The 14,815-nt window shown below is 39.5% G+C and overlaps 2 protein-coding genes across 2 annotated transcripts in view; one reads left to right on the plus strand and one right to left on the minus strand.

Moving 5' to 3' along the window:
• The window catches only part of METTL25 (methyltransferase like 25), a 54,699-nt gene extending 49,318 nt beyond the window's left edge, over positions 1–5,381 (minus strand). Inside the window, exons 1-2 of the mRNA XM_063133828.1 lie at positions 5,054–5,381; positions 2,912–3,076 (exon numbers count right to left, since the gene is read on the minus strand). Of these exons, the coding sequence (XP_062989898.1) occupies positions 2,912–3,076; positions 5,054–5,345 (457 nt within the window). The 5' untranslated portion in view covers positions 5,346–5,381. The remainder of the gene's footprint in view (positions 1–2,911; positions 3,077–5,053) is intronic.
• CCDC59 (coiled-coil domain containing 59) lies at positions 5,245–12,314 on the plus strand. The gene is made up of 5 exons (XM_063133829.1): positions 5,245–5,327; positions 5,498–5,759; positions 8,011–8,236; positions 10,390–10,489; positions 12,036–12,314. Exons 2-5 carry the CDS (start codon positions 5,576–5,578, stop codon positions 12,195–12,197), a joined length of 672 nt encoding a protein of 223 aa, XP_062989899.1. The 5' UTR covers positions 5,245–5,327; positions 5,498–5,575; the 3' UTR covers positions 12,198–12,314.
• The last annotated feature ends 2,501 nt before the right edge of the window (positions 12,315–14,815 follow it).

Raw genomic sequence — 14,815 nt, forward strand, 5'->3', positions numbered from 1 at the left:
CTCTACAAATTACACTACATATATTACTGACCTTTGTCAAGAAACTGATCATCAGGCTATAACTCTATTCATTCTTTAATAAGAACTTGCTGGGAATGATGCCCAAAGAGATGTGCTTATTGAAAAAATGCATTGGAAACTGGATTGTGATCATGAGAATCTTAAGATTTTCCATTCCCAAGTCCAAGAGGCGTATAGTTTTGAACATCTGACAGTATGAACAAACTGTCAGCATACAATAAAGATTTTATCATCTGACAAATAGTGGCATAAAACTTAATATTAACAAAAAATATGAACAAGGAACAAGTATGCCATTTTTGTGTGTGTTTTGCTCTCAACTTTTGAAATGCATGTGAGAAAAGCTTGATTAAACACTGGCTAGGCTCCAAAGGGCTGCATACAGACAGTAAAACGTTCTGCATGTGAATTAAGACTGTTCTGCCTTCCATTCTCATTGCAGGCCCTTGCATTCCGTGAAAAGCTGGTCAAGGTACCTACTAGAACAGGATTCAATGCAGCACAAAGGGCTCAGGTTGGAAAGGAAAATCAGCAAACCCTACACACATATGTTTTTGTGTTCAATTTATAGGGGAGTATTATTGAGGATTGTTCTTAACAAATTATAGCAAAAAAAATATTAAATGTATTACAACAACAATACTGATTATTAAATATATTACAACAACAATAATTAAATTTAATAATTAAATTATTAAATGTATTACAACAACAATACTGTGCATTCAGTGATATTTGTCCAGTTTTGATATTGTGAGGTGCACTCAATAATGCATTTAATTAGCTTAGGGCACAACCCTATGGGTTGTTCTCCTGCTTGATAGATCCTGGTTCGGATCTTTCTGCCTTTCCTATGCCATGCCAGCAAGAGACAGAAAGGGCAATTTCACCTCGGTTCCCCTGCTTAAATTACAAAAGGCATCTAGACATGCTTGAAGGTCCACCTAGCTGACTTATCTATCAGTGGTTGGGGAAGGGACCAAAGATGCCACAGGATATTGTACAACCTGGCCTTTTGTCTCCTCCCGTCTCCCACCAGTACACCCACTTTTCTCCCTCTCCAACTTCCCTCATGAACAGTTGCAACCTCGTAAGAGAAGCTTTCTGTGGCAGCTGGGAGGGGGGAATGAGGGCAGATCTACGACTGGATCTCCTATTCTGTGCTCATAGCTTCGTCTATAGGCACGGAGGAGATCCACAGCATCCTATGGTGCCCCAGGCACTGACTAGGAGCCATAGGATTGCTCTCTTAATAACATGAATTTGCTGCACTTCAAATGCAGTGTTTTCAGAATAAAAAGACTTAGCAGATATTATAAGATCAATTATTGCTAGCTTAGCTGATTTCATGGTCTGAAAGCATACGGACGTTTTGACCGGAAAGCTGCCAATAATAAGACAAATCAGTAATACTAAATCTCATGCCCAGATATGGACCTAAATTTCTTTTCTGCAGAAAAAAAATTGGCCTGGATCCAGAATACATTAATTGCAAATAGTTATCACTGAAATCAATGATACTTAAGTTAAGTTATCACTAACTTTTCACATTGATTTCAATGGGATCCAAGTTCAGCTAATATAGTCTGAATCCAGCCCCTGATCTCCAACTCATTTTAAATACAAACAACTGAAACCTGAAAGAGGCTATTTCAAAGATGCTTTGGTTGCAGAAATACTTAAGCACTCATAGTTCCACCGATGTTTCATGAGTCTAGTGATCTTTGGGGATATAGAAACAGCTGCAACTTAATTTTTAAGAGGAAAAAGACACTTTTGTAAATGTAACCCTACCAATGAATAACATGTTCCCAAGCTATTTCAGTTATTTCTAAAGCAAGCTGTGTAGCTCTTCAAAGTAATCTCTGTGGCATATTTTTCTTCTTATGATAAGAAAGATCATGAAAAACACATGAAAGAGAAATTTCAGCACAATATGTTTGAATGTTGTAAAATTCTTTTCTGTGTGCAAGTTCTTTTTTTCAAAACAATGCAATTTGTTCAAGAGCATTTCTCAACAGTTAACAGATGTGCCTCTTTTCTGGAATACAGAAATGAATCTAGGAAAGTCTGGAAAACATTCAACATTAAAAGGTCCCAGCGATCATATGAAAAGACCATATTACAACTCTGAAGTTTTGTATTGGCCTCACCAGTGATTTGCCAAGCAATTCCATTCTAGTTAATGAGCTTTCTGTTAATATTAAATACAAGACATTCTTATACAGTTTGTTCTATTTTTATACTTTCAGATTATATTACAATTAGGTGTCCATTTATAATGGCTCTCTCTACCTTTGTCTGCGTGTTTTAGCATGTTAAAGTAGGAAGAAAGTCAGCAATTGTAAAAAGGTAAGCTAGTCCCAACTGCCAAGGGGCAGCTAAAAATTGAGTGTGAAGTTGAGAATGTGGGACCTAGATGTAAGAAGCATTCAATATGACATCACCAGTGACACAGTACAAAACCATGTTACTAACTCTGTCTCCGTGTGGTTTTGACTGCAGCTCCTACTAGTACAGTTCCAAAAGCAATATAATATGAGAAATTCAGGATGAGTAGTCTTCAAAGAAAAGAAATCATAATTTTTGCTGGATTTATGTAAGTAATCACACACAACCAGCATAGCTAACGAAATTTAAACTTATGCAAAACAAGTAGGAGATGTCAGTATTAAGAAGCAAGAAACTTACTTTGGGAATAAAACATATTGAACACAGTAGGATTTAGTTCCAAGTAGACATTAATAGGATTTCATTGAATAAACATTTTTGGACACAGCAAATGTAAAAAAGATGAAGGAATATCATTGAGTTTCCAAAGCAAGAATAAGTGAATAGGAAGGAGGATTTAGAAAGATATACAAAGATATACAAAAAAGTTATAACTTACCAGCTCTTGACTGCTGTTTCCTGTTCAGAGTTTCAAGCATCTGTTCTAAAGGGGTACACACTCCAAGGTTTGGCATGGAGTAGTATTTTGCAGCTAGAGCAAAAGCCTGCACATTGACCAGCCTCTGAGAATTTTCACAGAAAATGTTGTAAAACTCACAGCCATCTGTGTAGAAAGAAAAGGAAAACAGTAATGAAAAAGTGGCATGGGTAGCCTCTGAGAATTTTCACAGAAAATGTGGTAAAACTCACAGCCATCTGTGCAGAAAGAATAGGAAAACAGTTGATATTAATGAACGAGTGGCATGGATTAAAAAAAAGTATCAATAACACAAACACACACAGAGACTCTTACATCAACTGATTTTATAATGCTTCATATTTTAATTTAACAGAATCTGCATACCAAGCTAGATCAACCATTCACTAAACTCTCCCTCAGAAGACTCAGAATGCTCATTTTTGTCTTGTTCATAATCCACTTGTCTAAGATGAACATCTTAACAATCCACACCCTGTTCTAATTATATATGTGGCAAATGGAAGGACATGGGTACCATTTTATGTCTCTTTATGCAATCCTATGCATGTTTAGACAGTAAAGAAGTCCTAAATTCCCAGCATCTCCCAGTCAGCATGGCTGGCTGAAGGGATGCTGGGAGTTATAGAACTTTTTTCTGTCAAAACATGCATAGGATTGCACCCTAAGAGTGTTGCGAGTGCACGGAACCTGCCTTTCCCTTTCCCAGTATACTCTACGTGGCAAGTCTGCAGTAGAAGGTAGCAAGAACATGCCCCTGCTATAGTACTATTTGAAACATGAATTACTAAATCAGTAATTCTAAAATAAAGTATTCACTCAGAAAGTCACCAACACTTGCACTTTCTCTATTATGGGACAGCCATAAAGAACTTTTCTCTACATGCTCTTGTTTTATGAATTTGGTACAATCAATGGATTAAAGGTGTGAGATTTGTTGATGTTAGAGATCATGATGGAACATGGTATGGGAGCAGATGTAGGTGAAATACATGCTCTAGCTCCCTTACAACTTTGTAGGCTTTTAGGACAAATACTTTTGTCCCCAAAAAGCATTACATCAATGATGTAATTAATTATTCATCTGTTATATTATATACTGTCTTTTCTAACTTTTTGAACACTTGCGGAAGAAGACTTGGCATAATAGAATAAGTGATCTGATATAGTTGGATTACTTTCTCTTCACAAAAATGCTTCCTTATAGTTTTAATATTTTCTTTTCATTTGATGAATATATAACATACTTCCAGGAAGCAAGTTAAATACTGAAACAGTGGCCACATTTGCACAAAACAGTAAGCCAGAGTTCACATTGGTAATAAGAAAGTGTGCTAGTGCACGCTACCTGATAGCTTCCTGCTTGGATCCTCCTGCAGGTGTAAGTGGCTGAAGTAACCAGGAACTTACCAGCAATAGAAGGCTTAGTGTTATGTCCAAACTTAGGGTGGCAGTTGTATAGAAGTGTCATTTTCATGCATGCAGCACCTGATGAAATGCCCTCTTCATCACAACAGTTAAAGTTGCAGGAGCCCTGCCGTTTTGACCATCTACTGCTGTTGCATAGCCTCTCACACACATGAGCATTGCACAGGAATAGCTCTTGCATTTCAGCTCCCGTTTCACCATATTTTTTAATTTATACCCGAATGCCTGCATGCGTGGGCTCAACCCCCGAATGACGATATTATTATTATTATTATTATTATTATTATTATTATTATTTATATAGCACCATCAGTGTACATGGTGCTGTACAGAGTAAAACAATAAAATAGCAAAACCCTGACGCATAGGCATGAGCATATGCCACTATACCTTTGCCTTTTCACATTCGCATTTTATTATAATGTTAGCACCCACCATCCCTCTCAGGCCATTTGGCACCCAGACACAACAATCCCGGGAGCCGCCAGCTTTTGGCTAAAACTAACCCTATACGACAGCCTCCCCCTCACCCGAGGGTGCTGGATTACAACGCCCCATCGTTCCCAGCAAGGCTGGGAGTGATGGGTCTTACAGGCGAACGCCCCCGGAGGGCGCCAGGCCGGGGGAAGGCTGCCATGCGTTTCAGCCCTCCTTTGACAGCATGAAGGCTCTTACCGGCGGCCTCCTCCAAAGGGCGCTGTGGAGGCGGCTCTTCCAGGAGCTGCTGAAGCCTCTCCCCGCTCAGCGCTTCCAACACCGTCTCCGGGGGAAGCGCCACCATCTTCTCCCACAGGCCTCGCGTGTAAAACTCCACCGTGTGAGCCAGGCACAGCGGCAACACCCGCCGCAGAAACTGCGCCACCGCCCCCACTCGGGCGGTCACCGTCTCCGCGGAAGGCTCCGGAGGCAAAGGAGGGCTCGTCCCGAAGTAGGCGGCCGGGAAAGCCTCGTAAGCACGCCGAGACATCGCGAGCAGGAAGGAAGGAGAGCCTGCGCGCCCCTCATCCAGAGCCGGAGGGCGGGCGGGCGGGAGTGCCTGTGACTCGACGTTCGATTGAGGTTGCCTGTCGCTATGGTAGCGTTCCATGATCTCTAAGCGCTCTCGTTCTCTCTGCCCAGGCAAAGTGAATCAAGCACCGACATAAAACCAAGCCTGCGCTTTCCTGCGACTCAAAAGCAGTCGTGGGCGCTTGCTTGATGACGCACGCGGCGCGCGACAAAGTCCAACAGACCGGCTGGCTGATGGCGCCCGTAGCGAGAAGGAGGGACTTTGCGGGCTTGAAAAGAAATGGAGGGACCGAGACGTCGCAGGCAGCTCGACCGAGCCGGAAGCAGCCGTGGAGACGGGACCCTCGTCTGGTGAGGGGGAGCGTCCGGGAGGGTAAGAGGAGCACGAGCGAACGAACGGGAAGAGGGGCCCAGTATCATTTCCCAGCCATGCTGATTGTTAGTCTCATCTCTTCTCCCTTGAACCTATCCGCAGCACAACTTGGTATCGTGCCGAATGTTTTACTTGAGCCTCAGCATATTTTCTCGGAAATGAGGCCCACTAAATTCAAAGCGGGGTTTATCGCTTGGTAACTCCGCTTGGGCTTCTTTGATCTTCAGCTACACCTTAAACCACGGCTTTAATCGTGGTGAATAAGGCTTCTGAACACAGTCCGGCTTTCTGGCTTAAACACCATGTTTAAAGCCATGGTTTAAGGTGTCTTCTGAATGGGGCCTGTGTCCTAACGTTGTGTGAGCCTCTGTCCCATCTCCCATAGGTGTAATCTAACGCATAGTATCTAGCCGAGTTTAAACCAACTAAGGACGCAACCCTATGCATGTTTAGCCTAGTTACAGTTATCCATGCTCTCATAACTTCTTGTTTGGATTACTGCAATGCGTTATGTGTGGGGCTGCCTTTGAAAACGGTCCAGAAACTTCAACTGGTACAAAACAGTTCAGCACGGTTACTAACAGGGACTGGCCGGCCAGTCCCTATCACGCCAGTCCTCTTCCAGCTTCATTGGCTGCCAGTCCAGGTCTGGGCCCAATTCAAAGTGCTGGTATTAACATTTAAAGCCCTAAATGGCTTGGGCCAGGCTATCTGAAGGAATGCCTCCTCCCATATGTACCTGCCCGGATCCTAAGATCACCCTCAGGGGTCCTTCTCCACGAACTCCTGCCAAAGGAAGTGAGGCAGGTGGCTACCAGGAGGAGGGCCTTCTCTGCTGTGGCACCCCGGCTGTGGAATGAGCTCCCTATGGAGGTTCACCTGGCACCTACGCTATATTCTTTTAGTTGCCAGGTGAAGGCCTTTTTATTCTTCCAGCATTTTAACAGTCTATAAATTAATTTTAACTTCACTGTTTTAAATTTGTATTTTAAATTTGTGTTTCTGGACTGCTGCTGATTTTATCCTCGTTGTGCTTTTATATTGTATTTTATATTATGGTTTTTTTTACTGCTGTTTTATACTTTGAATGGTCTTAATTTTTGTGAACCGTCCAGAGAGCTTCTGCCATTGGGCGGTATAGAAATAAAATGTTTAGACAGAAAAAAGACCTAAAACTACCAGTGTTCCCCATTCTTGCTTCAGAATAAAACTGAGCACACACCTAATAACTTTTTAGCTTGCTGTATCTGTGGCAAATGCTATTGGTTTGGTTTCAAATTTGACACATTTGTAGACCACCATCAAATAAATCATGGATACCAGGTTTCATATCATTAACTCAACAGGTGTCATTTTTATTAGCAATAGAATTTTGAGGCTTACCATGGTGGAACTTTTTTTGGAGGGGGGAACTCGTCATAATTAAGTTACAGTTAGGAGAAGTAAGGAAGAAGCTACAAAGTAGTATTGCTGGCAAAATTTATATTAAATTAATGAGGTATGCCTGAGATACATGCAGGTAGGAAGAACTAAGCCGCCTTTTCCCAACAGGGGATCACTAACTTTGGATAATATATATTGTTGATGTTCATGAAATATCTAGTTTTGCAAAGGACTAAATGCAGGATATTTGTTCACTCACAATCTGCAACAACCCTATCAATTATGACTGATTATATAATCTTTAGTTGAAGCTGAATTTGCCTTCAGTTCTCTTCTGCCACAATTACAAATGGTCAGACTGAATATCTTTTGTCACAGCTTTTTAATTTTAGTCCTCACCAACCTCTTTGTATGTGTTAGATTACAGCTTCCATTCTTCCCCAGCCAAGTATAGGGAAGGCTGCTGAAAAGTGTTGCCATTTCTAGGAAATCTTATGAATTTAAGGCTGTAATCCTAAACACACTTAACTGGGAGTAAAGCCTATTGAATTCAGTGTGACTTACTTCAGAGTAGATCTGCATATAATTACTTAGTAAGGGTCATGTACAAGTTTAGTCCTATTTAGTGTCGACCTATTGAAACCAATGGAAAGTTAAACTAACATTGGATACAACCATAAGAGTTCTTATTTAATTTAGTCATCTAGTTGCTTCAGTATATCCACACAGCTGTCTACTATCTTCTGGTAGCTGGAGTTCTGCAAAGAAGATAGTAGCATTCTTTCAAAGAATTATCTAGGATAAAATATTTAATAAAAAGTGGTGTTAGGTTGATGAAATTTAATACCTTTTCCCCTGATGCTTTCAGGTCAAGGCTTTGCCTTCTGGAGAAAGCAAAAAATTCAACATGACTACAAGAAATTACTGAAAAAAGAAAGTAATGCCAAGCCTCAGAAAAACATTATGTACACAGAAGATTACCCAGAACACTTGAAACATCTTTACTTAGCTGAAGAAGAAATGCTGAAGAAACAACGCAGGCCTAAAAATGATGTTCCAGTTGTACAGGAAGAAATGGATGCTGCAACACCAAAGTAAGAAATCTGTTGAAAGCTGCTATTTTGCTACAATACCCTTTTAAATGTGATCCTTCTTCTGGCAGATGTTTTCACAGCACTTTAGTTCTGTTAAGAATTCTTCTATCCACTGAGTATAATCCTTAGTTTTCCAAACTTAGTTCAGAGAAGGAACTACCGCTAATAAAATATTTATTTATTTATTTATTTATTACATTTCTATACCGCCCAATAGCCGGAGCTCTCTGGGCGGTTCACAAAAATTAAAAACATTCAAAGTATAAAACAATAGTATAAAACCATAATATAAAATACAATATAAAAGCTCAACCAGATAAAAACAGCAGCAGTGCTGTTTAGGGTGCAATCCTATTGAAATAGTCAGTAAGTTCCAAACTGAGAGGCTGTGAGTATCCAGTGCAGGGCAGGATGTGAGCTGCGGATCTGTGGTCCAGCTGCCCTACATTTCTGCCAGATGAACAATTTCACCTGTCTAGCAGTGGTGCCTTGGAGTGGGAGGGAAGGAGGCTGGGGTGGCCATAGGAAACGATGTAAGGCAGCCCCCTCAGTCTCCTCCCCACCCCCAGGAATGCCCCCTTTCCCCATCTTTGCACTGTGTTTTCCAAGCATGGAGAGGTAGCATGTCTGGTGCTCTCTGCGCCGACTAAGGGGAGGGAGAGGGAGCAGGGAGCTTGGAGCGTATGCCAGCCCAGACACTGTATGTTGGGCATAGGATGGTTCTCAGTGGGTGTTTAGGTCAAATCATATTAATATTGCACAAGTTATAAGTTTCTGTGTCTGGGTGTTGTTTGTGTGCAAGCAGTTTAGAGAGAGTCAAGGTATAAGTATGTCCATCAAGAAATTTGTCGTATTATTTTGGCTTAGAAGTAAAGCAACTCTTATGTCCTAAGACTGTTGCTTGTCAAAATGTTTATGTTGTGAACACAGCCATTCCACTTTTTGTATCTGTCAGTAGACTTCTGCTTATATTTTACTTTTCACATATATTAGTTTATTGAGGAGAGTGTAAGCAATATAAACCGATTTATTTATTTTTTGAAAAGCAAATATTCCCTCAAACAATATGCAAATATTGGTTCAGCTATCAGTTGAACAAAAACATAGGAAGCTACCTTATACCAAATCAGACCATTGATCCATAGCCCAGCATTATTGACACTGATTCACAGCGGCTCCCCAAGGTTTCAGGCAGAGGATTTCCATTCCTTTCTGGAAATGCCAGGGGTTGAACTTGGGACTTCCTGCAGGCAAAGCATGTATTTTGCAACTGAACTACAGGTCTTACCTTCAAGGTCCCTTCAAGAGCCAACCAACAGATTCCAAAATGTTCCATACAGCTGAGCACGATGTTGTATAAATGAAATAATGGAGATAATGAAATGAGAAAAGGCTGTTTGTTTGAGTAACAGCATGATCCTAACCATGCTTGCTCGAAAGTAAATTACATTGACTTCAAAAGAACTTACTTTCTGCTAAACATATTTTTGGGAGCATCCTATGGCTCCTAGACAGAGCCTGGGCGGGGATGGGGAGTGGAGAGAGGTGGATAGGATCATTCAGAGTCCTTGATCCTAGATCAGAGACAGCTCTCTGACTGCAGATCCAGGAATTCAGAGAACTGTGCCTGCTACCTCTCTCCCAAGGTTGCAAAGGAGTCGTGCCAGTGGGTGGGGAGGTGACTAGATAAACTGGGATATGATATATTCCAAGGCCTCCCCAGCCTCCTTCCCTCGGAGTTCAGAGGCTTATGGGCATCGTCATAGGTTTGCAGCCCTGAAGATTGCAGCTTATGTTTGTCCAGTTAAGCAAAAGCTTTTGTTTGGTTTATGGATTCAGAGAGTTCTATACAATTTTTTGTTTTTACATTATTTGTATACTACCTTTCAAACTTAGCGGTTCTCAAACCTGTTCACAAGAGCTCCATAATACCAGGTGCTTTCAGTGGAGTTGTGTGGCTTCTGATTCAGCTCTCCTGAATGGTAGTAGGTGGCGAGGAGAGAAGATGTTCAGAGTCCCAGTTCCCCCAGTTCTCTTGCAACTGTTTTCTAAATGTTAAGAAGAGGACTTTATCTTAATCAATTAATCAAAATTGTCAAATTAACTACACACTTAGTATAATTGTACTCACTGGTATGCTTATGTTAACCCAGGTCCGGTATTATTCAAAGAAAACATAAAACAAAAACCTCAAACCAGAAAGCAAAAGAAGATTATGAGAAAATAAAGGCTGCACGAGATAAGAACAAAGAGGTATGTACAGTTTAAGTAGAGCCTTTGGCTTATGGGCTACATCTTGACATGCACTTAAATTTTATGTTGACAAGCAGCACTGCAGAGTTGGGAAGGGGAGTTAAACAACAAGATTTTTTCAGCCAGTACTCTGGAGTAAGGATGGATGATGGAGGACTCCACTGACTAATGTCTCTTATTTTGTGGTCCTGGCATGAACTCTAGAATTGCTTTGTATGCAAATCACAGAGTACTACTTTTTGGTGCATGATAATATTTATGTAACCACATCCAAACATAGTTGGGAAGGAGCATAGCAGAACCTTCACTAATTTCGTTTTGACACCGCCCCATAGCCGAAGCTCCCTGGGTGGTTTACAGCAGTTCATAAAAATACAAAATACAATGTAATAAAAACAGTCTAAACTTTTTAACATAGAAAAATTAAAACAACGTAGACAGCCAAAACTATTTAAATCATGTTTTTCCTAATAGGCCTGTTCTAAATCAGCAGATATAGATGCCTCATCATATAGCATTAAATGCCTGGGAGTAGAGGCTGGTATTTACCTGGCAATGAAAAGATGACAGTGTCGGGGCCAGGCAAGACACAGTGGGGAGCTCATTCCATAGTGGGGAGTGGGGACACCACTGAGAAGGTCCTATCCCTTGTTGCCACCTTCTGAGTTTCCCTTGACACTTAAAGGGGGTGGTAGTGGCAGTTGTTGACCGTATGTCCAGGTATGATCAGGTCAGCAGAAGCATTCCATCAGGTATTGTGGTCCCAAGCCGTGTAAGGCTTATGTTTAGGATGCTCCCCTTCTTTCTAGGGGGAGCTGCAGTTGGATTGCCTTAAGGGATTGAGAGAGGGCTACCAAAAGGGAGAGAGATTACAATACTCAGTTGAAATAATATCAAAATTGTTTTTCATGTATCCTGGTCTTAAGTTGGCTTTTTATCACTAGTGGACACTGTTGAGTAAACTGCATCTCAAGTAAATATATGAAGCCTATCTGGGAACTTTAAATGTTTATGCAGGTGTGTACACACTGCAGAACTACGTGATGTGGATGGAAAGAAATGGTTGCTACTGTCCCCTATGTTAAGGGCTAGAAGAAGGTATCTGCTATTTTTTCCCAAGTGCCCATTCCTTTTGCAGTGTATCAAATGGTCCTTTGGCAGGCTGATGTGGGATTTTTACAAATGGCTAGTTGGAGAAGTGTAATGTGCAAACATAAAATAATGCTTTAATTGAATTAAGGTGAATATTTTGCCTGACCAGTAACATCAAAAATCATTTGTGTTATTTGACAAATAATGCATAAATGCATGTGTCATTAGCTGAGATGTATACACAAGCTTCTAGTAATAACATTCTGTGTTTTCAGCGCAAGCCATATAGGGAAAGTTGCAGATTTGTATTGTGGCCAGATATTACTGTTTCTTTTTCTACTATATTGTAAAGGTTGTTGCAGGCTATATTTTAAAAAAAGAATCAAATGTTTAAGAACTGTGTGGAGAGGGAGGGAGATGTACTTCTTTTTAATAATCAGGGTTTTTATTTCAGGCAGCCAAAAAAAGGAGAGAAGAAAGAGAAAAAGCTCAGAAGCTCTACAAACAGAAGAAAATGGAAGCTTATAAAATATTGAGTAAAAAAACTAGAAAAGGACAGCCAAATCTAAACTTACAAATGGAGTACCTCCTTCAGAAAATACAGCAAAACCCATAACTGTTTCTTATTTAATACAATCTTCAATTTTTGGAATATCAGCTCTCATTAAAGTGTTTCGTTATAGTTAAAGTGTTTTTTTTCAGGAGCAGAATAAAATCTGTTTGCAAATTCTCATTTTCTGTATGAACTCTTATACCTGGTGCCATATTTTTTATATTTAAAAATTAAAAATCTCTTTCTCCCAAATTCTGTTGGTTTTTAAAGGAATTCAGCTGAAGCCTCTGAGTTCATATGCTGTTCGGCTGCAATTCTATACACACTTACCTCAAAATAAGCCATATTGAACTGAGAGGGACTTATTTCTGAGTAAACATGCATAAGATTGCACTTTTTTATATATCACTTTGCTTAGTAATAACGATTTCTGCAGTCATGACAGCTATTTGCAATGATTTCAGCACACCATTTTCATTCTTTTCCTATCTCCTGTGAGCATTCAGAAATTCACTTTAAGTGGCCATGAGCAGTGATGTCGGGCAGAAAATTTTCTAGTCCGTTATTTTCCTGTGGAAAATTGTCTCTTTCATCAGTTCATTAGTAAAAAAAAAAATGAATGTATGCCAATTTCAAATACAATAGCGGGCAATTTTGTAAGGAACATTTTTCAGGTGGTTATCCTTAGTAAGTATGTGAGAGAAAACTTATATGTCATTTAAATACATATATGTTTCACAATAAAATACATAGTGACACCAAATCTGAAGGTGCCCCAACAATCTCAGTGGAAGAAAGTTGAACTCTGTTGAAACAGTTGAGTAGTTTGTCAGCTTATATACATTTCTTTGAGTTGCTAAAATTAATCGATTTGTCAACAGTTTTTCAGTACCTTTGTTTGTTTATCTTAAATGTAAATAATGTAAGGGGAGTACATGCTATTGTCTTTACATTTTTATAAGTATTCCAATAAAAAACAACTACATAATATAACATTTAAACCACATTAAATGTACTGAAATTCTTTTTCTAAAATATTTCAGGTCAAATACTTATGGTGTATTGAGGCAAAAAGTTAACATGGGGTACTTTTTAAACTTTATCTACTAAATGCAAGTAAAATAAACATGCTGAATTGGATCTCTCTAGGGCAGACATAGGCAACTCCTGGCCCTCCCAATGTTTTGGCCTACAGTTCCCATCAGTTCTAGCCAATGGTGAAGAATGATCAATGGTGAAGAATGATCACAAGTTGCCCACCCCTGATCTAGGAATTCAGAACATTTTCTGATACAAACTAAAAATGTCCCGATGCAAAGGAATTTTTTTAGTTTGTATCAGAAAATGTTCTGATTTCTTAGATCTTTCCTCATTCAAAATTTTCCAGAAAACAAACACCACTGCCCATGAGCACAGTGTTCTTGGTATAATCTGATCCAAAGCGGATACAGAAACAGAATTCACAAATTCCTATTAGTTAACAGATCACAAACCTGGTAAATGTGGGCGTATACTCGTGAAAAATAAATTTTGTTATGCATTTTATTATGGTAAATTGAGAAACATAGGAGTATTTGGTTGGATTAAGGGATTACCCGGAGGAGGGGAACAGGATGTAAATGAAAAGCCTGCATAACCTTTCAACACTGAATACTGTAATAGAACTATTTTTTTAGTTGGACTGCTGCATCTGTCTTTAGTATTGCTACTTATATATAACAAACCATTTCCATATAATTGCAGGAACATGATAAATTGCCTCTAGAATAATCTGCATGCTAGTCTCGTCTGTAAATAGCAAAATTATCAGCTGTTTGATAGAACACAAAAAAGGAGTATGATGTGGATTGCAATAAGCATGCATCAACCATGCTTCACCAATTATATTGAAAATACTAGAGATTTAGAATATTGAAAGCAACCATTGAATGTTATAAGCATGCACAACACTGCTATACAGACATGCTTTGTAGCAACTTCCACATACATATAACTGACTCTTAAATTAAGAAAAAAGCAGTTTTGTTATGCTTTTATTATGGTAAATTGAAATTATGGTAAACTTTCTAATTGTAAGGCAGGATTAGCACCCTATCTTCTTGGAATGGGTTTCAAACTGTTTGCCACAACAGACATGATGGTATGCCTGACTGAATCACATTTAGTACAAGCCTTCTATCTTAGAATTTTTGAAAGTGTGAGTAATGGATGCTAATATTTTATAATATTACTGAATAGCTGCAATGTTGTCAAGCACTGCCTCATATTAAAAAGGCGGGTTGACAAGGCTTTAGAAAAAAAGCAGCAATATTGATTTGAAACAAATGACAAATGGCTACATCGATAGAAGAATAAAAGCAGATAAGTATACAGGTAGAGTCCATCTATGGAATGGTTTTTCTTCTTTTCTTTGCTCTATTGTGTTCTTACACAAATGAAGCATAAGCTGACATCTCATCAGGCTACATAAAGGTAACATCTTGATCCCTTGTATCCCCTTTCAAATCAGTCTTAAGGTCATGCCATGCATTTTAGTACCAGTTGTGTGCACTGTGGTAAACACGAGAAGTGCCTGTTCAGAGCTTCGTATCTCTCTCTTCCATACTATGCTTTTTTCACAGTAAGTAACTTGTAACTATAACAAGCAACTGTATGAAGCAGGCGTTGATTTGGGAGATTTA

The sequence above is a fragment of the Elgaria multicarinata genome, chromosome 9 (genome assembly GCF_023053635.1).
Source record: "Elgaria multicarinata webbii isolate HBS135686 ecotype San Diego chromosome 9, rElgMul1.1.pri, whole genome shotgun sequence".
Classification (NCBI taxonomy): domain Eukaryota; kingdom Metazoa; phylum Chordata; class Lepidosauria; order Squamata; family Anguidae; genus Elgaria; species Elgaria multicarinata.